The 25021-nt window shown below is 44.6% G+C and overlaps 1 protein-coding gene and 1 long non-coding RNA gene across 2 annotated transcripts in view; one reads left to right on the top strand and one right to left on the bottom strand.

The window, feature by feature from the left end:
* Positions 1 to 10641: 10641 nt before the first annotated feature.
* The window catches only part of LOC133572236 (uncharacterized), a 74356-nt gene continuing 59976 nt past the window's right edge, over positions 10642 to 25021 (bottom strand). Inside the window, exons 2-4 of the long non-coding RNA XR_009810513.1 lie at positions 17070 to 17549; positions 10862 to 11079; positions 10642 to 10778 (exon numbers count right to left, since the gene is read on the bottom strand). This is a non-coding gene — a long non-coding RNA (uncharacterized lncRNA). The remainder of the gene's footprint in view (positions 10779 to 10861; positions 11080 to 17069; positions 17550 to 25021) is intronic.
* LOC133572235 (ras-related and estrogen-regulated growth inhibitor-like protein) lies at positions 14091 to 20907 on the top strand. Its single transcript, XM_061925053.2, has 4 exons — positions 14091 to 14177; positions 14264 to 14317; positions 14387 to 14463; positions 17091 to 20907. The coding sequence occupies exons 1-4, from the start codon at positions 14096 to 14098 to the stop codon at positions 17505 to 17507; spliced, it is 630 nt and encodes a 209-aa protein (XP_061781037.1). The 5' UTR covers positions 14091 to 14095; the 3' UTR covers positions 17508 to 20907.

Here is a 25021-nt window from a genome sequence, read left to right as displayed (position 1 = left end):
GAGACAAAAGGCGTCGCTGGCACGCGTGAGTTTGATTCTCACATCCACCGATTTGAGAAGGAGTCTCTCACTGAAAAGAATGTCGGCGTGAAGCGGACCCAGTAGATGAACCTCATTAGATTCGGCCGTGAAAGCGCTTCTGATGTTAAGCCCTTTGTTGGGCCCATTCACGCCTACTATAGAGTCTATAGAGCCGGCGGTGTCTTTGTAAAATAACCCGGCTGAAAATTGACTTTTGAGGGTGGCTTCAGAATAGTTTAGTAGTGTTTCAATTATTGCTCTGTAGGGGTGAGTGGCACTGGATTGAGAAATCAGTCTATCCCCTAGCATAATATCGCATTGGCTAAAGATGGTGTTTAGAGGATAATTGATGAGACCCACGTTTGCATCGAGGGGGATATTTGTTCCATCGGCGCGGGTGATTTTAACCCGCAGGTAAAGTAATGTGTCGTTCAGATCCAAGTACTTTTCACCTTCTCCCGGGATGAAAAATTCAATAGGGCCCCCGTCGGTGATGGCGGACAGAGGCAGGACTTCTGTGTAGGTTTTATCGTCGATGGACATTTGAGTCATAGGAGCTGAAAATAAATCCAGCTCGGCCATCGTGCATTCGGACGAATTTTGATGTAAAAGAGCCATCTTTTTTTTTAAATATATCGCTCGAGACGTCGTTGGTCCTTCTCTTTGTAAACCTTTTGCCGACTGATTTTTTTTCCCCTAGGCGTCTGCGTTTTTTATCAATCCTGGAGACACGTCGCCCCGGCGGTCTCTTTCTGGGTTGTCTAGCCAGGACCATTATTCCTCCTGATCCGTCTTGTACTCCTCGACCCATTTTTCCAACGGTATGGCTGAACACGTCGGAAGCGATATTTTTTAACCTCATGTTTTAAGATGAGGTTTGGCCAGGGCAAAACCTCTTTTCACAAGAGGGGATACAAAACGAAACAGCCTCGAAAATACGGAGCCTATCCCACGCCCGTACATCACAGGTGAACCTGCGAAACCGGGGAGGGAACCCCCCACTTGGCTTTCATAATATCCCACTAAACGTAGAGGGTTGTGCAGGGGTTGACTCATTCTCGATGTTGGTGGGTTTTTTTACTTTCTGACGGATCTAAAGTGGAGCTTCACGATAGTCTTGCCAAAGGTGAAGTCGACGTATTTGTTTTGATCGGATTTAATCTCCACCCTGATGTTTTCAATGTGATTTTTGGAGACGGGTAAATAGTAGGCAGGGTTAAAATACTTGGTGACAATGTCCCCGTAAGCTCCTTGTACACTCACGATTCTCAAGAGAGGTGCATAAGCGTCGCCTACTATCTGAGGACGCACCACGTCACTGTAACAGTAAAGGTGGTAGAAACCGGCATTTATATCCAATGGATAGGGGGCCCATCCATGGTCAAACTTGATCCACTTTCCAGGTCGCACTCCCATGATGTAAGCCAGGGGAGGAGGAAAACGAAAATGAGTTTGACCCCCTGATAGATAGGCGATTCGCTTTTTAACGTCATCAAAGGCTATCCTCACACCAGGGTCAATTTTTTGTAAAGAATCATTCAGCTCATTTATGAATCGTGTAACATTCTCGTAACATCCTCCTCTCATTTCTTGACGGAAAACTATCCCCTCTTGAGGGTTGCTTACAGGACCCTTGTTAGAACCCTCATCCGCTTCTGTGTTTAAGGTAGAAGAATGAAAAACTTGCGAGTTGTCCTGTGATGAGGCGTCAACTTGTCCAGGGTGTACCCCGGCTTCCGGCCGTTTGAAGGTGAGATAGGTTCCAGCGTTCCCGCGTTCCTGAGGGGGATAAAGCTTATCCCCTTCGTCAACTTGTCCAGGGTGTACCCCGCCTTCCGGCCGTTTGAAGGTGAGATAGGTTCCAGCGTTCCCGCGTTCCCGAATGGAATACGCTTTCTCCTCTTGGGGATTGCTTACAGGACCCTTGTTAGAATCCTTATCCGTTTCCGTGTATAAGGTAAAAGAATGAAAAACTTGCGAGTTCACCGCAGGCTGGGGGTTCTTTTTCCATTCATAAAATACTCCGTTACAAACATTATACCACGAGCGAGGGTATGAAATCTCTGTTAAGGCCACCTCCCATGAGCCTGCTAAATCTATATGTTGAGTCAAATCTATCTGGTAATGGGAACTTTTGTTTTTTTTAAACACGTTGAGGCTGGCGTTAGAGGGTAGGGTGAGGTAAAAACCCTCGTAGGAATGATCCATAATGCTCGTTGATCTTTTGTCCTCGAGACTGGGAGGCTCGTCGCTGCATTAGATTGTTTAGATTGTTTTATACATTTGTAAGGAGGTCGTCGTCCACCCAACTGTTGAATTTTTCGGGCCAGTTTTTCCAACGCACTAGAACTTGTTTTTTTCCATCATCCGTCCGTCGTTTTAAAATTTCCTCCACGTGATAGAGCTTGTTCTCACTCTCTTTTACTTTTTGCAACTCAGCTTCGTAAAAAGAACCTTCTATTATTTCTCCGTCAAAATCTTTCAGCTTGTATGCGGGGGGAGAGCGAGGGAGACGTCGGGTTATTGTAAACACCTCGTTTGTAAAACTCTGTTCATATTTTTTATCAAACACTCCTCTCACTTTGGATATTCTCACCGTATCTCCCGTGGCAAATTTGTATTTGTGTTTGGACGCTGTGGTTGAGCCGTAGAGATTCTCAAACACTTGAGGGGTATTTTCCAAAGTCACATCATCCGGTTTCATTTTAATACTGCTGTGATATCCCTGGTTGTAGCTTTTTAACAAGTCTTGTAAGACGTCTAGGTAGCGCCTAGTATTGTTGGCTGTAAAATATCTCCACATTCGTCCTTTCAAAGTACGATTAAATCTTTCAACCACCGAGGCTTTGAGATCACTGGCTGTAGAAAAATGTACAATATTGTGTTTCTTCATCAGAGCTTGAAAACTTTTGTTGAAAAATTCTTTTCCCGCGTCAGTTTGTAGTTTACGAGGGATCTGGCTTTCCTCCAACACTGATTGAAACGCTTTAACCACGTCATCGGCGGTCTTTCTCTTCAAAAACCTCGCATAGGCCTTCTTGGAAAATACATCGATGACCGTTATTAAATAATTAAAACCGTCGTTATATTCAGCCAAGGCTTGCATGTCGCAGAGGTCGGCTTGAAATTGGTCTAAAGGTCGAGGTACAAAGACTCTGTTTCTTGGAAATTTGATGCGAGCCGGTTGATGGAGTGTATAGGCATCCTGCCCCATTAAATATTCTTGAACTTTTTCTCTTTTGACACATTGCCCCGTTTCATCCTGTACAGCTCTACGGAGTCGATCTACCCCTCCAAAACTACCCGGGTGTGCGGGTGTATAGTACGCTTTTTCCATAGCTTTCTTCATTGTGAAAAGACACAGAGAAATGACCCCGTTTGCTTGGTACACATTTCTTTTATTCATTCATGAGAAACAATACAGTGTATCTAAAACAATTTGTTTTTATTCATGAGAAACAATACATAAAAACAACACAGTGTATCTAAAACATTTTGTTTTTATTCATGAAAAACAACACAGTGTATCTAAAACATTTTGTTTTTATTCATGAAAAACAACACGATGTATCTAAAACATTTTTCTATAAACTATAAACTATAATCAAGGTTTGATGTAAAACAGGTATACCGTAGGTAAATTTAATCGCATTGTGTAGTTTTTGTAGTTCAAACAAAACATTGACGGGGATGTCACGTCGCAGACGATACATTGTCATATCAACAAACAGAGCATATAAAACAAACACATGACAAGGTGAGGGTTGAAAAGACTTTTCTTTAGACCATTCAGCCAAAATGATTTAAAAAATGTCAAAGTCCAAAGCATGAGAGACAACGGCTTTCCTGATAGTTTCCCATGTGGGCTGAGAGCGGGCATAGTCAAGAATGATTTGTAGTTTTTGAGGTCTGGCTCGTTTTAGAATAAATGCTTCTATCACATCCGTCAATGGGTAAATAACAGCATGGTTCTCGACAAAGTATACAAGTTTTGCCCAATAATTACCCATCTTTTTTTTTAATTCTTCCAACACTCTGTCACCATATCCAAATGTCCCAAAATCGTTTCATCATCCGTCACCATCTCGTTGTACATGTCATCTATGGACCCCGAGATATCTTTCTCAGATTCCAGTTGAGACAGCAGAGAGTTGGCGTAGGCTTCAACCCTTGAATCCTCGGCCTTAATACGACGAAGCATCAGCAAGTGTTGAATGGCCTGAATGAATTTAGGCGTACGCAGACTCTTGACGATTTCGGAGTAGTTGTACAACAGAAAGTCCTGTTCGTAGGGTTGCAGGCATGGATGTTGTCTCTGGCTCGGATGGTTCACCCAGCAGCCGTAGCACTCGTTCTGCCTGAACCTGCAAATGGCCTGGCTGAGGAGATGAAACACGGCCGTTTTCACCGTGCTGGCGAAAAACAACAACAGACCCCCATTGGTTTCATCGCCGATGTGCAATGTGGGCTCCAAGAGTGACGGGGATGGTGGCTGGGATGTTGGAGGAGTTATGTTTACGAAACAATTCTCCTTTTCCTCCTCCTCCGCATCATTGTCTGGCAAAGACTGTGTAGCGTCGCTGGTTTTCATCCCCCGTCTGCCGAGGCATCTGCTGAAGCGACACGGCGGGACTGAAGGCGTCTCTTCGTCGTACGCATCCTCCGTCGTCTCAGGAGGGTTAAAAATCTCAGCCATGGCTGTATCCATGGTTGCTTCATCAGTCTGTTTGAATTGATCCTGTGGTATAAAACAGGTCTTTACGCGTCTAATTGTCTTGTTTGCCATTTTCTTGTTTGAGAGGTCCTTGCGTTCAGAAAGGGAACCAATGTGGCTTAGTCAAAAATTGCAGGAATGGTTTGTTTTTAAAGGGTACAAAAAAAAAGGAACCGATGTGGATTGGTCAAAAAATTGTTGGGGTGGGTTGTTTTCAAAGGGGGTGGAGTCCGATAAAAAAAAAAAGTTTCGACCAATCAGACTATCGGAAGGGTTGTTTTCAAATGGTATTGGTTGAGGTTTCGGCGGGAGTATTCCCTTGAAGGTTATTGGTTGAAACTGAAGCGGGGGAGGTCCTTTCGTACTCCGTCGGGGGTGTGGTCTCAAAGCCCAACCTTCTTCTCGTTGTCACCATACATTTCCAATTCCGACTGCTTCGAAACAAGACGTCTATCTTCTCCTTCATTTCCCCCATACACTCTCGCCATGCCGCTATGGGCACGACCACCACCGGTGTAAACACCCCGCATTCGGAGTTGAAAGACTCCAGGGAAAAGATGTCTGGCTCGGTCAACTGGGGCGGATAGGAACCGCTGATTTTAGGAGCACGGAGACTGGCTCGGAAAAACCAACGACCTGAGGCCGAAGATTTCGTCTCCCAAGTAGCGCTAAACAGAATTCTTCTCTCACTCAACTCATCCATCGTCGGGTAAGTAAACAAGCTTCCTTTTACCCGTTTTTCCATCGGAGAAGGATCATGCCAAAGGACATCGGGCATTGTCAGACTTAACACATCCCAATCCACAGTTGATAGCAAAGAAGCAATCGAAAAAGGGCTTTCGTCTCTTCTCTCTTTCAGCTGAAACAAGCAAATATCTCCTGTCTGATATTTGAAAACATATCCAAAAGATCCAACCATTCTGTAAGCATCCAAGCACCATTTCTCACGCAAAGACTCGGTTGGAGGAATTTGAGTGCGTTTCAAAAAAACTATTTTGCGAGGAGCGGCCAGGTAAGTTTTATTATTTTTATAAATGGAAACTGGCGTTTCACTAATCACGGCTGCTGAAACAAAGGGCTTCTCCATCTTTTCCATTTCCTCTTGGCGCTCGTACTAACAAATACTTTGTTATAACCAAACCCATTCACATATATATGTGTGTGTGCGTGTGCGTGTGCGTGTGTGCGTGTGATTTTTGAACATTTTGAGGACTTTTGACCACTTTTCCAACTTTTCTCCACCACTCCTCCCACGACTGCGGGACTCGTGGGACTCCTCATACCCCCCTCCCTCTGACCTTTCCATAACCCCACCACCTCTTCTAGGGTCATCAATCATTTCTGACACAAGGTGTATCACGGTCATTAATCATTTCTGACACAAGGTGTATCCCCCCTCCTCCCCCTCCCTCTGACCTTTCCATAACCCCACCCCCCTTTGACCTTTTGACCCCAAGGTCATTAATCATTTTTGACAGCTAGGTCGTAAATCATTTTTGATAGCTAGGTCGTAAATCATTTTTGACAGCTAGGTCGTAAATCATTTTTGACAGCTAGGTCGTAAATCATTTTTGTCATAAGGTAGGGACTTAACCTTTTTGCTGAGCCCTTCGGACCACCGACTCAATCTCCCAAGTCACTGCGGCCACCACACAAGACGCCGGAAGGATAGTCTCAGGACTGGTGGGACCCTCCGAAGTGAACTTATGTGACAGGGCATCCGGCTTGATGTTGCGGGATCCTGGACGGTAGGTCAGTGTGAAGCGAAATCGACCAAAAAATAAAGCTCACCGGGCCTGACGGGAATTGAGACGCTTGGCAGACTGAATGTAGGTCAGGTTTTTATGGTCTGTCCAGATGATGAATGGGTGTTCTGCTCCCTCAAGCCAGTGCCTCCATTCTTCCAGAGCGAGTTTGACAGCCAGCAGCTCCCTGTTACCTACATCATAATTGCGCTCAGCAGGTTCTAGCCGATATGAAAAGAACGCGCAAGGATGGAGCTTCTGGTCCTTGGCAGAACGCTGGGATAGTACAGCCCCCACTCCAGACTCTGAGGCATCAACTTCCAGGATGAACTGGCGTGAGGAGTCAAGATGAATCAGGACAGGGGCTGTGGTAAAACGTCTCTTAAGCTCCTTGAAAGCCGCGTCAGCCTCTGCTGTCCAAGTGAATGGGACAGATGGAGATGTGAGTCTTGTGAGGGGTGCGACCACTTGACTGTAGTTCCGGATGAACCGGCGATAAAAGTTTGCAAAGCCAAGAAAGCCCTGGAGACGTTTAACTGAGGTTGGTTGAGGCCAGTTCACCACAGCTTGCACCTTTTCGGGGTCTGCCTTCACTTGACCACTCTCAACGATGAACCCGAGAAACCTTGTGGACTGAACATGGAACTCACATTTTTCTGCTTTAATGTAGAGCTTGTTCTCAAGAAGGCGCTGGAGCACTTGTCTGACATGAACCACATGTTCCTCCAAATTGCGGGAGAAAATCAGGATATCATCCAGGTGCACAAAGACGGAGCGATTAATCAGGTCTCGGAGGACATCGTTCACCAGAGCTTGAAAAACTGATGGGGCATTAGTCAAGCCAAAGGGCATAACCAAGTATTCGAAATGACCAAAGGGAGTCTTAAAGGTTGTTTTCCATTCATCACCAGCTCGGATTCGAATTAAATGGTAGGCATTGCGAAGGTCTAACTTGGAAAACACAGTCGCTCCTTGGAGGGGTTCAAAGGCAGATGCCAGCAAAAGCAGTGGGTATTTGTTTTTAATGGTGATATTATTCAACCCTCGAAAATCTATACAGGGACGTAGAGTGCCATCTTTCTTTCCCACGAAGAAAAAACCTGCACCGAGTGGGGAAGATGAGGATCGAATAATGCCTGCAGCCAATGAGTCATGGATGTACTTTTCCATCGCCTCTCTCTCAGGGCGGGACAGGTTGTATAACCGACTGGAAGGCAGGGGAGCTCCTGAAAGCAGGTCAATGGCACAGTCATAAGGGCGGTGCGGCGGGAGGGACAGTGCGTGCTGCTTGCTGAAGGCCTCTTCTAAGTCATGGTAGACAGAGGGAACCTTGGACAGATCTGGGGGCTCTAAGACAACTGGAGAGACTGTGTCCTCAGCAGGGGAGCGGGCAGACCGCAGGCAGGTGGAGAGACAGTAGGAGCTCCAGCTCACCACTTTGGCTGCAGCCCAGTCAATGTGAGGATTGTGAAGTCTTAACCAGGGCTGACCAAGGACTACAGGAGCATGAGGAGAAGAGATTATGTGAAATTGGATTTATTCAAGATGATTACCGGAGACAAGGAAGTGCACAGGTTCGAATCGGTGAGTGACACGGGCAAGGAGTCGACCAGTCAGGGAATTGGTTTGCAAGGGTGAGGGAAGTGGCTCGATGGTAATGCCCACTTGGGAAGCAACGTCGGCGTCCAAAAGTTCTCATCCGCCCCCGAGTCCACCAGAGCAAGGAGAGACAAGGACTGGGATTGCCAACGGAGAGTAGCAGAAAACTGCATGCGGCGTAGGGACTTAGGGGAGGAGACAGCTTGGCTTACCAGAACCCCCACTGTTACTGGTGAGCCTACTCTTTTGGGCCGCATAGAACAGGTGGCAAGGAAATGGCCAGGTTGACCACAATAGAGACACACCCCTGCCCTCCTTCTGCGGAGGCGCTCTTCAGGTGTAAGGTGAGCCCGGCCCACCTGCATGGGCTCCTCAACAGGGGAACTGGAGGTTGAGGCTGTGCATATTGTCAAGTTGGGCTCGGCCGGCCTGGGTCTAAAGCTAGGGGGATCCGATGACCTGCAAGGAACGGGTTCAGCTTGCCACTGGGCCATCTGGTCAGAAATGTTGATAGCTGCAGTAATAGCTTTGTCTAGGGACAGCTGCTCATTCCTCAGAGCAATCTCCCTTCCAATGACCCGACTAAGCCCATTCTGGAAAGCAGTGAGAAGGGCCTTGTCATTCCAGCCATACTCCACAGCTAGGGACCGGAATTCACAGGCAAATTCTCTTACTGAGCTTTTCCCTTGACGAAGTCGCAACAACTGCTGACCTGCTTGCTGCCCTCGTATGGGGTGGTCGTAGACCCGCTTCAGTTCTGCAGATAGAGCAGCAAAGGACTGGACTGCAGGGGATCCTTGCTCACGAAGGGCAGTGAAATAACTCAAAGGGGGCCCCTGTAGTAGGTTGGCTACATAAGCGATTTTGGCTGCCTCACGGCCAAAGCGAGAGGGCTGAGCATCAAAAGCAAGCTGGATCTGAGTTAAAAATTTACGACAAGTGCTAGGATTGCCAGAGTACTTATCAGGTGGGGGGATGTGTGGCTCTGCAGCAGGGATAGCAGGGGGTTCAGATGGTGCAGGTGGTTCGGGTTCTGGTTGAGCTTGTTGATTGATGAGAGTGGTGAGCTGGGTGGAAACACGTGACATCTGGTCAATAAGTTTCTGTAATAGTTGGTCATGGTTTCCCAAACGCTGTCCTTGATTGGCAAGGGCCTCTCTCACACGGTCAAAATCTGCTGGGTCCATTGAAAAGGGTCAGATCGTTCTGTCACGGTGGGTAAAACTGGTGGACCCAAATGCAGGAAAGACAAGCAGAATTAAAGTTCAAGAGTTATTATTAATAAAACCAGAGGGAAAGGAGGTAGCTCTTAGTCTTTGGCTTTGCAGTCCAGGAGAGCACACTGAGGCTAGCAGGCTGAGGCACACACGGCAGGTGGGGAACTGAAGGCAGAGGGAAAAAACAGGGGTAGAATAAGGAGCCAAAAAACACAAAAATGGCAGATTCACAAGATTATCAAAAGTGCTGGAATTCAAGAACAAACGGGCAAGAAGCGTTACCACATGTAGAAAGGTGAAACGATCTGACGATCGCGCCGAGTGAGGTCCAAACATTTGTAGACTGCAGGTGATGAGTTGATGGCAGGCAGGTGAGTGATTAGGGTGCTGGGATCAGCTGTGCCAGGCTGAGAGCTGGAGCCACGCCTACGCCCAAAACACGCCCACTCTTCCAAAGACACACAGAGACAAACAAACAGACAGAGACTGTGACAGAATCTCGTAAAATCCAACTGTGCCATGTTTCGGTACCTGGATTGTGCGTGACGTCATGCTTGGTTGGTTGCTCTTCGCACTTCGGCACTTAGCAATCACTCCAGCAGCACTGAGAGCGGACTCAACCAAACTACTTGTAGGTAATATTACAATTTTCAGTGCCAACAAAGAAATTGACTTAAAAAAAATGCTCCAACGTAAGTAAATTAAAGCTCAATTTTTTCAAAAATGTGTGAGCTTAATGCCACTATATATTGCCTTTGCTATTGACATGCTACTAATTAGCATTAGCGATTTTACATGGCGATTTCAACACATCCGTATTTGTTAATGCAAACTACAACTAAGATGCACGTTAAAATAAAAAACAGCTAGTGCCTAATAAGCAAAATACTTACAGTATCAACACTTTTTAAGGTGCAACAAAAGACTGAACTGACTGGCCAACACACCATAAACTACACTTACTGCCGTCTAACGTATTGGGCTTGCAACTGTAATTGCAACTTAATGTCATACTGGTGAAGACTCAAAAAAAGAAAACAAACAAAAAAAGAGAAAACAACCAAAAACATTCGTCTTTAGAAAATAGACTTTGCTCACCAAAACCGGGTGTTGTGATGAAGTATTATCTTTCTGCGCGCTCACAAGTGACATAGCTGTTATGATTACCGAGTGGAGATGATGGCTCAGACACCAGGGGGCAGTATGCTCAAAGATTATTTATTATAAATATATATATATATATATATATATATATATATATATATATATATATATATATATATATATATATATATATATATATAAATACAAAACAATACTAACTAAACTAAGGAAATGGAGTGTGTGACAAAATCCAAGAGTGAGTGGTTAGACTATGTGTGTAGTTCGCTGTTGTGTATTACCGTGATGTCCAGAGCGATGGTGGAGGATCGAGGAAGGCAAAACACGGAAGATCTCCAAGGGGTAAGACTCGGGAAGGAACTGAGGGGGGAACAAACAAGGACGTCAGGCACGGAGGGAAAACGCAGAGAAAGACAGAGAGCATAAAGCGAGAGTAGGCTTACGGTCCACCATTGAGAACTAAGTTCCCGCCAGGATCTTTGGGTCCACTGGTCCTTTATTCAGCTCCCTCTCATCAGGTCCAGGTGCACTGATTGCTGATCGCCCACAGCCTTGCCGGCATGTGGGCGTGACGCGGCTGTGGGCGCGTCCCGAGGTGCGGCAAGCAGAGCGCAAAGATGAGGGTGCATTGGAATGCGCCCTGGCCGTGACAATGACTCGCCTAAAGATGACGAAAAGGTCACATATGGGTCGCGTTCAGGTCACATTGCGTTTACACTGATGTCACATTTTAAAAGATCAGATTCCAATCTGATTTGTACTACTTCCTGACGTGGCCTGAATCTATTGCAAAAATATTAGATCTGAAGCACTTTAAAGCGTGTAGACTGGCAAAAAAAATAAGATCGGTGTCACTAGAGGGCAAAAAAAATATATTTGGTGTGCAGTGTCTTATATATAAGTCTTATTTTGTATGTTCCGGAGAACTAGCGCCCTCTACAGTAAACATTTGATTTTGATCTATTGATTTTGTCCGATTTACAGGAGCGCTCTGCTGTTTTTAAGAACAGCTGCAAAAAAGCTAGTCAAAGATCATCTGTATAACTCAATGGTTCTTAACCTGGGTTCGATCGAACCCTAGGGGTTCGGTGAGTTGGGCTCAGGGGTTCGGCGGAGGTCAAGACACGCCCGACTCATCGTGTAAATAGAAACTTCTCCCTATCGGCGTATTACTGATACGGCAACAGCAGAAGTCACACTGATTTGCAGGTGTTTAATTTGTTGTGAGTTCATGCACTGTGTTGGTTTTGTTCTTTGAACAAGGTGATGTTCATGCACGGTTCATTTTGTGCACCAGTAAAAAAACATGGTAACACTTTAGTATGGGGAACATATTCACCATTAAATAGTTGCTTATTAACATGCAAATTAGTAACATATTGGCTCTTAACTAGTCATTATTAAGTACTTATTAATGCCTTATTCGGCATGGCCTTATTATAACCCTAACCCTCTAACCCTGGCCCTAAACCTCTAATCCAGTGGTTCTTAACCTGGGTTCGATCGAACCCTAGGGGTTCGGTGAGTCGGCCTCAGGGGTTCGGTGGAGCCTCCGCCGCGTAGGTCAAGACACACCCGACTCATCTTGTGAATAAAAACTTCTCCCTATTGGCGTACTATGGATACCCCCAAACAATGTTCCCTCTAATTTTCCCTCTGATTTGCAGGTGTGCAATTTGTTGTGAGTTTATGCACTGTGTTGGTTTTGTTCTTTGAACGGTTCATTTGGAGCACCAGTAAAAAAAACATATAACTTTGTCTTGAATTAAAAAAAAAAAACTTTACATTTTTCACTAAAGAAGGGTTTGGTGAATGCACATATGAAACTGGTGGGGTTCGGTACCTCAAACAAGGTTAAGAACCACTGCTCTAACCCTAACCCTAACCCTAACCAAATAACTCTAAATTAAGTCTTTGTTACTTAGAATATGTTCCCCATACTAAAGTGTTACCAAAAACATATAACTTTGTCTTGAATTTGAAAAAAAAAACATTTTATTTTTCACTAAAGAAGGGTTCGGTGAATGCACATATGAAACTGGTGGGGTTCAGTACCTCCAACAAGGTTAAGAACCACTGCTCTAACCCTAACCCTAACCAAAAAACTCTAAATTAAGTCTTTGTTACTTAGAATAAGTTCCCCATACTAAAGTGTTACCAAAAACATATAACTTTGTCTTGAATTTGAAAAAAAACAACATTTTATTTTTCACTAAAGAAGGGTTCGGTGAATGCGCATATGAAACTGGTGGGGTTCGGTACCTCCAACAAGGTTAAGAACCACTGGGATAACGTCACTTTTTTTTTTTTAACAATCTGCTGCAAAAATGTGAGTACCTCACAAGTTTTTGGAACTAAACTCGCAGGCCACCAAGTTGAATAGCCCAAATGATGAAAAAGAGAGAGCCTAAAAGGGAACCTTGAAGAACACCACTAGTATAAATAAAAACGTTAAATGACTACTGACTGCATCTGAAGTAAACAAGCTACCTTAGTTACATAAATCACATTACGAAAAAAAGTGTAACTGCAAATAAGGAGAGGACTTAAAGGGGTGCCTTGAGGAACGCCTCAGATATGTAAATCACAATTTAGGACTCCAGTGTTTATGTTTGCTGGCAAGGTTAAAAGTCAATGCAAGGATCTGCCAATGTGTTTACACTGGTCTAAGTTCCTCTACACAACATTCTAGTGTTTGTAGGAATTTGCTGAAAAAACGTTTGTCTCCCAAGTTTTGAACTAAACTCCATGGTGTCATGGAGCCTCCACTTGACTAGACCTAGTGTAATGGCTATAATAGACGCAACATTTAGAGGTATTATCTACATAGCAACACATGACCTATATCAGTGTTTTTCAACCTTTTTTGATGCAACGCACATTTTTTTCATTTAAGAAATCTGAAGGCACACCCCCAGCAGAAAACGTTAAAAAGTGAAACTCCACCGGGTCGTCGTGACTTATTTTGAGTTTGTTGGTGTTTTCCTGTGTGTAGTGCTTTAGATCTTGTCTTGCGCTGTGTGGCCCTTTCTGTTTTGTTGGCGTTTTCCTGTAGCAGTTTCATGTCTTCATGTACGGATGTGCTTTGTGGACGCCGTAAGTTTTTGCTGTCGTCCAGCATTCTGTTTCTGTTTACTTTGTAGCCAGTTCAGTTTTACTTTCGTTTTGCATAGCCATTGCCTTTTCCTTCCCCTTTCCCCTTTGCTCATTTTTGGTTTAAGCATGACTTACCTTTTTACCTGCACCCTGCCTCCCGCTGTGGTCTGCATATTGGGATCAAAACAAACCATCCTCGTCTCACCCGACACATTCCGACTTTTACAAAGCAATTAACTACCTGCTGCCAACTACTGATATGGAGTATTACCTGGTTACCCTGCCGAGTTATACACAACACACTATTTGCAGATTATAATTATTGATTTTCAAAAAATATTTTTTGAAGTTGCATAATTTCCCACGGCACACCAGACAATATCTCACGCGTGGCACAGTGGTTGAAAAAAAAAAAACTGACCTAGATAAATGAGAAGAATTTCCAGGATTCTTTGCAGAACACGTGTGCACAGGAGCATGTGTGTGGCGTATGACGTGTTATAAGCTCCTCCCCCTCGTGTGCGGGCTGCTTTAATGAGAGCTGCAGTGCCAACTGAGAGCACTGCAAACACACAACCTTCATGGAGCTGAGAGGACTCACATATCCAGTCAGCATGGAAGCCAACATTGTCGTGATGGGCACCGAGAGTGTGGGAAAGTCAGGTAACAACAAAACATAACACTGTGTTATTATTAGTATATATTACTAGTATTAGTTGTAGTTGTAATAACTTGTTTATGTCTTGCAGCTCTTACAGTTCGCCTGCTGACAAGAAGATTCATAGGAGAGTATGGAGACATTGGTAAGTGTTGAAGTTTTGAATAACTCTGTTATTATGCAAGTATGTGCTTACAGTATGAATGTGTTGCAGAATCCATCTACACTCACAGATTCATGGTGGACGGGAGGGAAACTGCTGTCAATATTTGGGATTCGCCTTATTCCGAGGTAAGGAAACGACCATGTGCTGTCTACAAATCCGCACTTGCATTTTTGATTGACACTAACAGAGAGGTATTCGTTCAACAACATGTTAATTATTGAACCGCACTGTTCATGCTGAGAGCTGTTTCTAATGAGAGATTTTAGATGGAATGTAAGTCTCGTTTCAACCAATGAGAAATAGGCTACTATTGTTGGAACGTTTACATTGGGCAAAAGAAATATTGAAGCCGCAATTCTCAGGGTAATATTTGGCACCTTATTAGGCCACCTGAAGTAAGTGCGTGAAATGAAAGAAAAGTGTATTAAACTAACATGCAGTTGGTGTAAATGAGAATGATTCAAAATAATTTTCGCAGAGCAGGGATGGGCCGCAATGACAAAATTTAAGAACCTTGGTATAAAAAATGCATGAAATCCATTTTTCAGCAATAAAAGTAGTTTAGTGTGTGACCAAATCAGTTATTAGTAGTGATGGGTAATTGTTGTCTCAGTGAGTGTTGACATTAGGGTGTGAATCTTTAAGCAATTAAGAATTTAATCCGATGCCGATTCCTGGGGTGACGATTCCATTCGGAATTGATTCTGGATTCTATGACTTTAGCTCCAGACTTCTTCTGTTTGTTTGAAATTGTCATTACTGTCACAAGTGGTGGAAACGTTTATTACAATTTAGTACCGCTGCAACCCACTTGGACCACAGCAGTAATTTTTTGGCGGCCCTCTAGCCCTATCGTTAAGAAACACTGAAATAATAAATTGTGAGAATCGGTTTGAATTGAGAATTGTGTTTTGATTCCAAGTCGAATCGTCACCCCAGGAATCGGAATCGGATTAAATTATTAGGTGCCAAAAGATTCACACCTTTGTGTCAATATGAGGGCCGCCATAAAAAATCTGTTTTTCAGCTGTGGTCTGTATGGGTTGCAGCAGTACTCAGTTGTAATACACTTTTCCACCACTTGTGGCAGTAATGACAATGTCAAACAAACAGAAGAAGTTTGGAGCTAAAGTCAAAGACAAGTTTCTTCAGCGCAAAAATTGCTGCATTTTTAGTTGCGCTTTGATTTTATTTACAGTTTATTTATTAGTTATCATTAATTTAGCGAGACTGCATTTTTTGTCTCTCCTTTGTAGTTGCATGTCAATTAATTTTTCTGAGTTTTTCCGAGTCCCTTCTTTTGCAGTATATTTGACTAGTATTTGTTTTTGTAATCAGCCTGACCTAAGCCTTGATGATAATCTTTGTGATTTGATTTTATTTGACGAGGTTTTAAACTCTAACTAGGTTAGATAACATTTTTGGATACAATTAAAATCAAGAGTAAACCCCTGTCATTTTTGTAATAATAATTATGATAAAACTTATTCAAAACAGGTTACAGATCTGAAATACTTCTTCTGGTTGCATGGAGATGGCCTAAAAACGACTTAAAAAAAGAATTCAACACATACATATATACAGTTATGGTCAAAAGTTTACATACACTTGTAAAGAACATAATGTCATGGCTGTCTTGAGTTTCCAATCATTTCTACAACTCTTATTTTTTTGTGATAGAGTGATTTGAGCACATACTTGTTGGTCACAAAAAACATTCATGAAGTTTGCTTCTTTTATGAATTTATTATGGATCTACTGAAAATGTGACCAAATCAGCTGGGTCAAAAGTATGCATACAGCAATGTTAATATTTGCTTACATGTCCCTTGGCAAGTTTCACTGCAATAAAGCGATTTTGGTAGCCATCCACAAGCTTCTGGTTGAATCTTTGACCACTCCTCTTGACAAAATTGGTGCAGTTCAGCTAAATTTGTTGGTTTTCTGACATGGACTTGTTTCTTCAGCATTGTCCACACATTTAAGTCAGGACTTTGGGAAGGCAATTCTAAAAACCTTAATTTTAGTCGGATTTAGCCATTCCTTTACCACTTTTGACGTGTGTTTGGGGTCATTGTCCTGTTGGAACACCCAACTGTGCCCAAGACCCAACCTCCAGACTGATGATTTTAGGTTGTCCTGAAGAATTTGGAGGTAATCCTCCTTTTTCATTGCCCACTGCTCCCCTCACCTCCTAGGGGGTGATCAAGGGGATGGGTAACATGCAGAGGACAAATTTCACCACACCTAGTGTGTGTGTGACAATCATTGGTACTTTAACTTTTAACTTTAATATATATATATATATATATATATATATATATATATATATATATATATATATATATATATATATATATATACATATATTTTTTTTTAATACATTTTTTAAAATTATGAATCAATACAGAAATTTGGATGACTAAGAATGTTCAAATGTGAATCACTTTTTTTGTGCACACCTAATTCACACTGTGTCGCTGTTTCATAACGGCGCTGGATTAAAAAAGTTTGACCTGCAAATGAAATGATTAGTTAGCAAATATGTATGCATATTTTTTGTGTGCAAATGAGCTAAAAAGTAAGCAGGAATAGAACATTTGCAATATTTAATAATTATTTTGCGTTTTGATGTATGATGGCGACATGCATAAAGGTCAAACGGGCGGGTTTAAACATGAAAATGGTCGACACATCAGCCGTGCTGGAAGAGTGAGCAGTAATCACTGACCTTTGTTTTCTCTCCTTAAAGACGGCGCTCTTGGAGAGAAAAGTCCGGTGGGCCGACGGCTTCGTCCTCGCCTACAGCATCTGCGACCGCGCCAGCTTCACCGCTGTCACCCGCCTGCTCCACGCCATCAAATCCTCCAGAGGATGCCCGCACGGCGACAGGGCGCCCGTCGTGGTCGTCGTGGGCAACAAGCGCGACCTCCACCACCGGCGGACGGTGCTGAGCGAGGAGGGCCGCCTCCTGGCCCTGGACGCCGGCTGCCTCTTCTACGAGGTGTCGGCGGCAGAGGACTACCACGGCGTTTTGGCGGTCTTCCACGGCCTGCTGACTGGGGTGAAGGACGCCAAGTTGAGCGCCAAGAGGCCGTGCACGGGCCTCAAGGGCATCGTGAAGAGCGTGTCCGCCGTATTCGCCAGACGACGGACTGACTCCATTTGAGACACTTGTTGGGGCGCCACAGACATCTTTTACCACCAGAGCCTGAAGACACGAGGAAACAGAACATTAAACACGTGACCTTTGACCGGACATACTAACTCCAAATGCAACATGTATTATGGTTCTGTATTTTGGACAAATATTGGGGATCTTTCAGCCCCTCCACAGCCGTAATAACAACATTTTTAATAATGTTTTCCATTAAGTTACTGTATAGGAGCATGTGCAGGTGTACCTAATGCAGCGTCCAGTGAGTCGACATGAACGATATCATAATGTGTACCTAATGTAGCGTCCAGTGAGTCTACATGAACAATATCATAAGGTGTACCTAATGTAGCGTCCAGTGAGTCGACATGAACGATATCATAAGTACCTAATGTAGCGTCCAGTGAGTCGACATGAATGATATCATAAGGTGTACCTAATGTAGCGTCCAGTGAGTCGACATCAACGATATCATAAGTACCTAATGTAGCGTCCAGTGAGTCGACATGAACAATATCATAATTACCTAATGTAGCGTCCAGTGAGTCTACATGAACGATATCATAAGGTGTACCTAATGTAGCGTCCAGTGAGTCGACATGAACGATATCATAGGGTGTACCTAATGTAGCGTCCAGTGAGTCTACATGAACGATATCATAGGGTGTACCTAATGTAGCGTCCAGTGAGTCGACATGAACGATATCATAAGGTGTACCTAATGTAGCGTCCAGCATGTCGACATGAACGATATCATAAGGTGTACCTAATGTAGCGTCCAGTGAGTCGACATGAACGATATCATAAGTTGTACCTAATGTAGCATCCATGAGTCGACATGAACGATATCATAAGGTGTACCAAATGTAGCGTCCAGTGAGTCGACATCAACGATATCATAAGTACCTAATGTAGCGTCCAGTGAGTCTACATGAACGATATCATAAGGTGTACCTAATGTAGCGTCCAGTGAGTCGACATGAATGTTATCATAAGGTGTACCTAATGTAGCGTCCAGTGAGTCTACATGAACGATATCATAAGGTGTACCTAATGTAGCATCCAGTGAGTCCACATGAACGATATTGTAAAACAAACGACTTTTAGTATTTATTGTGTAGACGCCATGGACACCACACAAGTAGGGATGGGTACCAAATTTGGTACTTTTATGGGAACTGATTTCTGTCGGTACTACTGGGTACCGATTACTGTTGTTGGTATCGGTACTGGTACCAAAATGCATTGTGATACTTTTTGATACTTTTCAAAATAAAGAGGACGACAAAAAATGTATTTTAAAATGAAATCTTATGATACATTAAACATGTTTCTTATTGCAATCAAAGAACAATTTAGTCCTTAAATAAAATAGTGAACATACGAGACAACTTGTCTTTTAGTTGTAAGTAAACAGACAAAGGCTCCTAATTAGTCTGCTGACGTATGCAGTAACATATTATGTCATTTATCATTCTATTTTTTTGTCAAAATTATGAGGGACAAGCTGTAAAAATTTATTATTAATCTACTTGTTCATTTACTGTTAATATCTGCTTTCTATCTGTTTTAACATAATCTATCTACACTTCTGTTAAAATGTAATAATCACTTATTCTTCCGTTGTTTAGATACTTAACATTAGTTTTGGATGATACCACACATTTAGGTATTGAGCCGATACCGATTAATTACAGGATCAAACATTGGTCATATTTAAAGTATTTCGTATTTTCTGGGTTTATAAACAATAAAAAAAATAAAAATTTTTTTGATAATGAAAAATATTGACGTAATAATTGTAGTATCGACTGTATACAGCTATTGTACTTGATATCGTTACAGTCGATGTACAAACCCCGTTTCCATATGAGTTGGGAAATTGTGTTAGATGTAAATATAAACGGAATACAATGATTTGCAAATCATTTTCAACCCATATTCAGTTGAATATGCTACAAAGACAACATATTTGATGTTCAAACTGATAAACAGTTGTTTTTTTTGCAAATAATCATTAACTTTAGAATTTGATGCCAGCAACACGTGACAAAGAAGTTGGGAAAGGTGGCAATAAATACTGATAAAGTTGAGGAATGCTAATCAAACACTTATTTGGAACATCCCACAGGTGAACAGGCTAATTGGGAACAGGTGGGTGCCATGATTGGGTATAAAAGTAGATTCCATGAAATGCTCAGTCATTCACAAACAAGGATGGGGCAAAGGTCACCACTTTGTCAACAAATGCGTGAGCAAATTGTTGAACAGTTTAAGAAAAACCTTTTTCAACCAGCTATTGCAAGGAATTTAGGGATTTCACCATCTACGGTCCGTAATATCATCAAAGGGTTCAGAGAATCTGGAGAAATCACTGCACGTAAGCAGCTAAGCCCGTGACCTTCGATCCCCCAGGCTGTACTGCATCAACAAGCGACATCAGTGTGTAAAGGATATCACCACATGGACTCAGGAACACTTCAGAAACCCACTGTCAGTAACTACAGTTGGTTGCTACATCTGTAAGTGCAAGTTAAAACCCTCCTATGCAAGGCGAAAACCGTTTATCAACAACACCCAGAAACGCCGTAGGCTTCGCTGGGCCTGAGCTCATCTAAGATGGACTGATACAAAGTGGAAAAGTGTTCTGTGGTCTGACGAGTCCACATTTCAAATTGTTTTTGGAAACTGTGGACGTCGTGTCCTTCGGACCAAAGAGGAAAAGAAACATCCGGATTGTTATAGGCGCAAAGTTGAAAAGCCAGCATCTGTGATGGTATGGGGGTGTATTAATGCCCAAGACATGGGTAACTTACAAATCTGTGAAGGCACCATTAATGCTGAAAGGTACATACAGGTTTTGGAGCAACATATGTTGCCATCCAAGCAACGTTACCATGGACGCCCCTGCTTATTTCAGCAAGACAATGCCAAGCCACGTGTTACATCAACGTGGCTTCATAGTAAAAGAGTGCGGGTACTAGACTGGCCTGCCTGTAGTCCAGACATGTCTCCCATTGAAAATGTGTGGCACATTATGAAGCCTAAAATACCACAACGGAGACCCCCGGACTGTTGAACAACTTAAGCTGTACATCAAGCAAGAATGGGAAAGAATTCCACCTGAGAAGCTTAAAAAATGTGTCTCCTCAGTTCCCAAACGTTTACTGAGTGTTGTTAAAAGGAAAGGCCATGTAACATAGTGGTGAACATGCCCTTTCCCAACTACTTTGGCACGTGTTGCAGCCTTATCAGGGCTGATTAGTGGAATTTCTTGCTTTATCAATGGGGTTGGGACCATCAGTTGTGTTGTGAATGAGAAGGTGTCACCAAACGTTTGGCCTGTTCTGTATATGTTACTCAAAAAGATTCATTATGTATTCTTATATATATGTTTATTAATTTGTGATGTACCTATTATAAATAAAGAATAAATGAAAAATTAAGAAAACAATGAAACACCTCAAGATGACATTTTTACTACTTACCGTATTTTTCAGAATATAAGTCGCTCTGGAGTATAAGTCGCACCGGCCGAAAATGCATAATAAAGAAGGAAAAAAAATAGAAATGTCCGATAATATGTCCGATAATATCGGCAGGCCGATATTATCGGCCGATAAATGCGTTAAAATGTAATATCGGAAATTATCGGTATCGTTTTTATTTTTTTATTAAATCAACATAAAAAACACAAGATACACAACCCAATTTTTTTATTAAATCAACATAAAAAACACAAGATACACAACCCAAAAAACCTCCCTCCACTCATTCACACAAAAGGGTTGTTTCTTTCTGTTATTAATATTCTGGTTCCTACATTATATATCAATATATATCAATACAGTCTGCAAGACCCCTGGTAGGGTCTCCCAAGACAAACAGGTCCTAGGTGAGGGATCAGACAAAGAGCAGCTCAAAGACTTCTATGGAAATGCAAGAACCGAGACTCAGATTTCCCTCGCCCGGACGCGGGTCACCGGGGCCCCCCTCCGGAGCCAGGCCCGGAGTTGGGGCACGATGGCGAGCGCCTGGTGGCCGGGCCTGGTGGCCGGGCCTGTCCCCATGGGGCCCGGCCGGGCACAGCCCGAAGAGGCAACGTGGGTCCCCCCTCCAATGGGCTCACCACCCATAGCAGGGGCCATAGAGGTCGGGTGCAATGTGAGCTGGGCGGTAGCCGAAGGCAGGGCACTTGGCGGTCCGATCCTCGGCTACAGAAGCTAGCTCTTGGGACGTGGAACGTCACCTCGCTGGGGGGGAAGGAGCCTGAGCTAGTGCGCGAGGTAGAGAAGTTCCGGTTGGATATAGTCGGACTCACCTCGACGCACAGCAAGGGCTCTGGAACCAGTTCTCTCGAGAGGGGCTGGACTCTCTTCCACTCTGGCGTTGCCAGCAGTGAGAGGCGACGGGCTGGGGTGGCAATTCTTGTTGCCCCCCGGCTCAGAGCCTGCATGTTGGAGTTCAACCCGGTGGACGAGAGGGTAGCTTCCCTCCGCCTTCGGGTGGGGGGACGGGTCCTGACTGTTGTTTGCGCTTACGCGCCAAACAGCAGCTCAGAGTACCCACCCTTTTTGGATTCACTCGAGGGAGTACTTGAGAGTGCTCCCCCGGGTGATTCCCTCGTTCTACTGGGGGACTTCAACGCTCATATTGGCAACGACAGTGAAACCTGGAGAGGCGTGATTGGGAAGAATGGCCGCCCGGATCTGAACCCAAGTGGTGTTTTGTTATTGGACTTTTGTGCCCGTCACGGATTGTCCATGACGAACACCATGTTCAAGCATAAGGGTGTCCATATGTGCACTTGGCACCAGGACACCCTAGGCCGCAGTTCTATGATCGACTTTGTAGTTGTGTCATCGGATTTGCGGCCTCATGTTTTGGACACTCGGGTGAAGAGAGGGGCGGAGCTTTCTACCGATCACCACCTGGTGGTGAGTTGGCTGCGATGGTGGGGGAGGATGCCGGACAGACCTGGCAGGCCCAAACGCATTGTGAGGGTTTGCTGGGAACGTCTGGCAGAGTCTCCTGTCAGAGAGAGTTTCAATTCCCACCTCCGGAAGAACTTTGAACATGTCACGAGGGAGGTGCTGGACATTGAGTCCGAGTGGACCATGTTCCGCACCTCTATTGTCGAGGCGGCTGATTGGAGCTGTGGCCGCAAGGTAGTTGGTGCCTGTCGTGGCGGTAATCCTAGAACCCGTTGGTGGACACCGGCGGTGAGGGATGCCGTCAAGCTGAAGAAGGAGTCCTATCGGGTTCTTTTGGCTCATGGGACTCCTGAGGCAGCGGACAGGTACCGACAGGCCAAGCGGTGTGCGGCTTCAGCGGTCGCGGAGGCAAAAACTCGGACATGGGAGGAGTTCGGGGAAGCCATGGAAAACGACTTCCGGACGGCTTCAAAGCGATTCTGGACCACCATCCACCGCCTCAGGAAGGGGAAGCAGTGCACTACCAACACCGTGTATGGTGCGGATGGTGTTCTGCTGACCTCGACTGCGGAAGTTGTGGATCGGTGGAGGGAATACTTCGAAGACCTCCTCAATCCCACCAGCACGTCTTCCTATGAGGAAGCAGTGCCTGAGGAATCTGTGGTGGGCTCTCCTATTTCTGGGGCTGAGGTTGCTGAGGTAGTTAAAAAGCTTCTCGGTGGCAAGGCCCCGGGGGTGGATGAGATCCGCCCGGAGTTCCTTAAGGCTCTGGATGTTGTAGGGCTGTCTTGGTTGACAAGACTCTGCAGCATCGCGTGGACATCGGGGGCAGTACCTCTGGATTGGCAGACCGGGGTGGTGGTTCCTCTCTTTAAAAAGGGGAACCGGAGGGTGTGTTCTAACTATCGTGGGATCACACTCCTCAGCCTTCCCGGTAAGGTCTATTCAGGTGTACTGGAGAGGAGGCTACGCCGGATAGTCGAACCTAGGATTCAGGAGGAACAGTGTGGTTTTCGTCCTGGTCGTGGAACTGTGGACCAGCTCTATACTCTCGGCAGGGTCCTTGAGGGTGCATGGGAGTTTGCCCAACCAGTCTACATGTGCTTTGTGGACTTGGAGAAGGCATTCGACCGTGTCCCTCGGGAAGTCCTGTGGGGAGTGCTCAGAGAGTATGGGGTTTCGGACTGTCTGATTGTGGCGGTCCGCTCCCTGTATGATCAGTGTCAGAGCTTGGTTCGCATTGCCGGCAGTAAGTCGGACACGTTTCCGGTGAGGGTTGGACTCCGCCAAGGCTGCCCTTTGTCACCGATTCTGTTCATAACTTTTATGGACAGAATTTCTAGGCGCAGTCAAGGCGTTGAGGGGATCCGGTTTGGTGGCTGCAGGATTAGGTCTCTGCTTTTTGCAGATGATTTGGTCCTGATGGCTTCATCTGGCCAGGATCTTCAGCTCTCACTGGATCGGTTCGCAGCTGAGTGTGAAGCGACTGGGATGAGAATCAGCACCTCCAAGTCCGAGTCCATGGTTCTCGCCCGGAAAAGGGTGGAGTGCCATCTCCGGGTTGGGGAGGAGATCTTGCCCCAAGTGGAGGAGTTCAAGTACCTCGGAGTCTTGTTCACGAGTGAGGGAAGAGTGGATCGTGAGATCGACAGGCGGATCGGTGCGGCGTCTTCAGTAATGCGGACGCTGTATCGATCCGTTGTGGTGAAGAAGGAGCTGAGCCGGAAGGCAAAGCTCTCAATTTACCGGTCGATCTACGTTCCCATCCTCACCTATGGTCATGAGCTTTGGGTTATGACCGAAAGGACAAGATCACGGGTACAAGCGGCCGAAATGAGTTTCCTCCGCCGGGTGGCGGGGCTCTCCCTTAGAGATAGGGTGAGAAGCTCTGTCATCCGGGGGGAGCTCAAAGTAAAGCCGCTGCTCCTCCGCATCGAGAGGAGCCAGATGAGGTGGTTCGGTCATCTGGTCAGGATGCCACCTGAGCGCCTCCCTAAGGAGGTGTTTAGGGCATGTCCGACCGGTAGGAGGCCACGGGGAAGACCCAGGACACGTTGGGAAGACTATGTCTCCCGGCTGGCCTGGGAACGCCTCGGGATCCCCCGGGAGGAGCTGGACGAAGTGGCTGGGGAGAGGGAAGTCTGGGCTTCCCTGCTTAGGCTGCTGCCCCCGCGACCCGACCTCGGATAAGCGGAAGAAGATGGATGGATGGACAGTCTGCAAGGGATACAGTCCGTAAGCACACATGATTGTGCGTGCTGCTGGTCCACTAATAGTACTAACCTTTAACAGTTAATTTTACTCATTTTCATTAATTACTAGTTTCTATGTAACTGTTTTTATATTGTTTCACTTTCTTTTTTATTCAAGAAAATGTTTTTAATTTATTTATCTTATTTTATTTTATAATTAAAAAACAACAACACCTTATCTTCACCATACCTGGTTGTCCAAATTAGGCATAATAATGTGTTAATTCCACGACTGTATATATCGGTTGATATCGGTATCGGTAATTAAAGAGTTGGACAATATCGGAATATCGGATATCGGCAAAAAGCCATTATCGGACATCCCTAAAAAAACCATATA

Source organism: Nerophis lumbriciformis, linkage group LG29 (assembly GCF_033978685.3).
Source record: "Nerophis lumbriciformis linkage group LG29, RoL_Nlum_v2.1, whole genome shotgun sequence".
NCBI classification, from domain to species: Eukaryota; Metazoa; Chordata; class Actinopteri; order Syngnathiformes; family Syngnathidae; genus Nerophis; species Nerophis lumbriciformis.
Note: the sequence above shows the minus strand (reverse complement) of the source record. Positions and strands in the feature narration are given on the sequence as shown.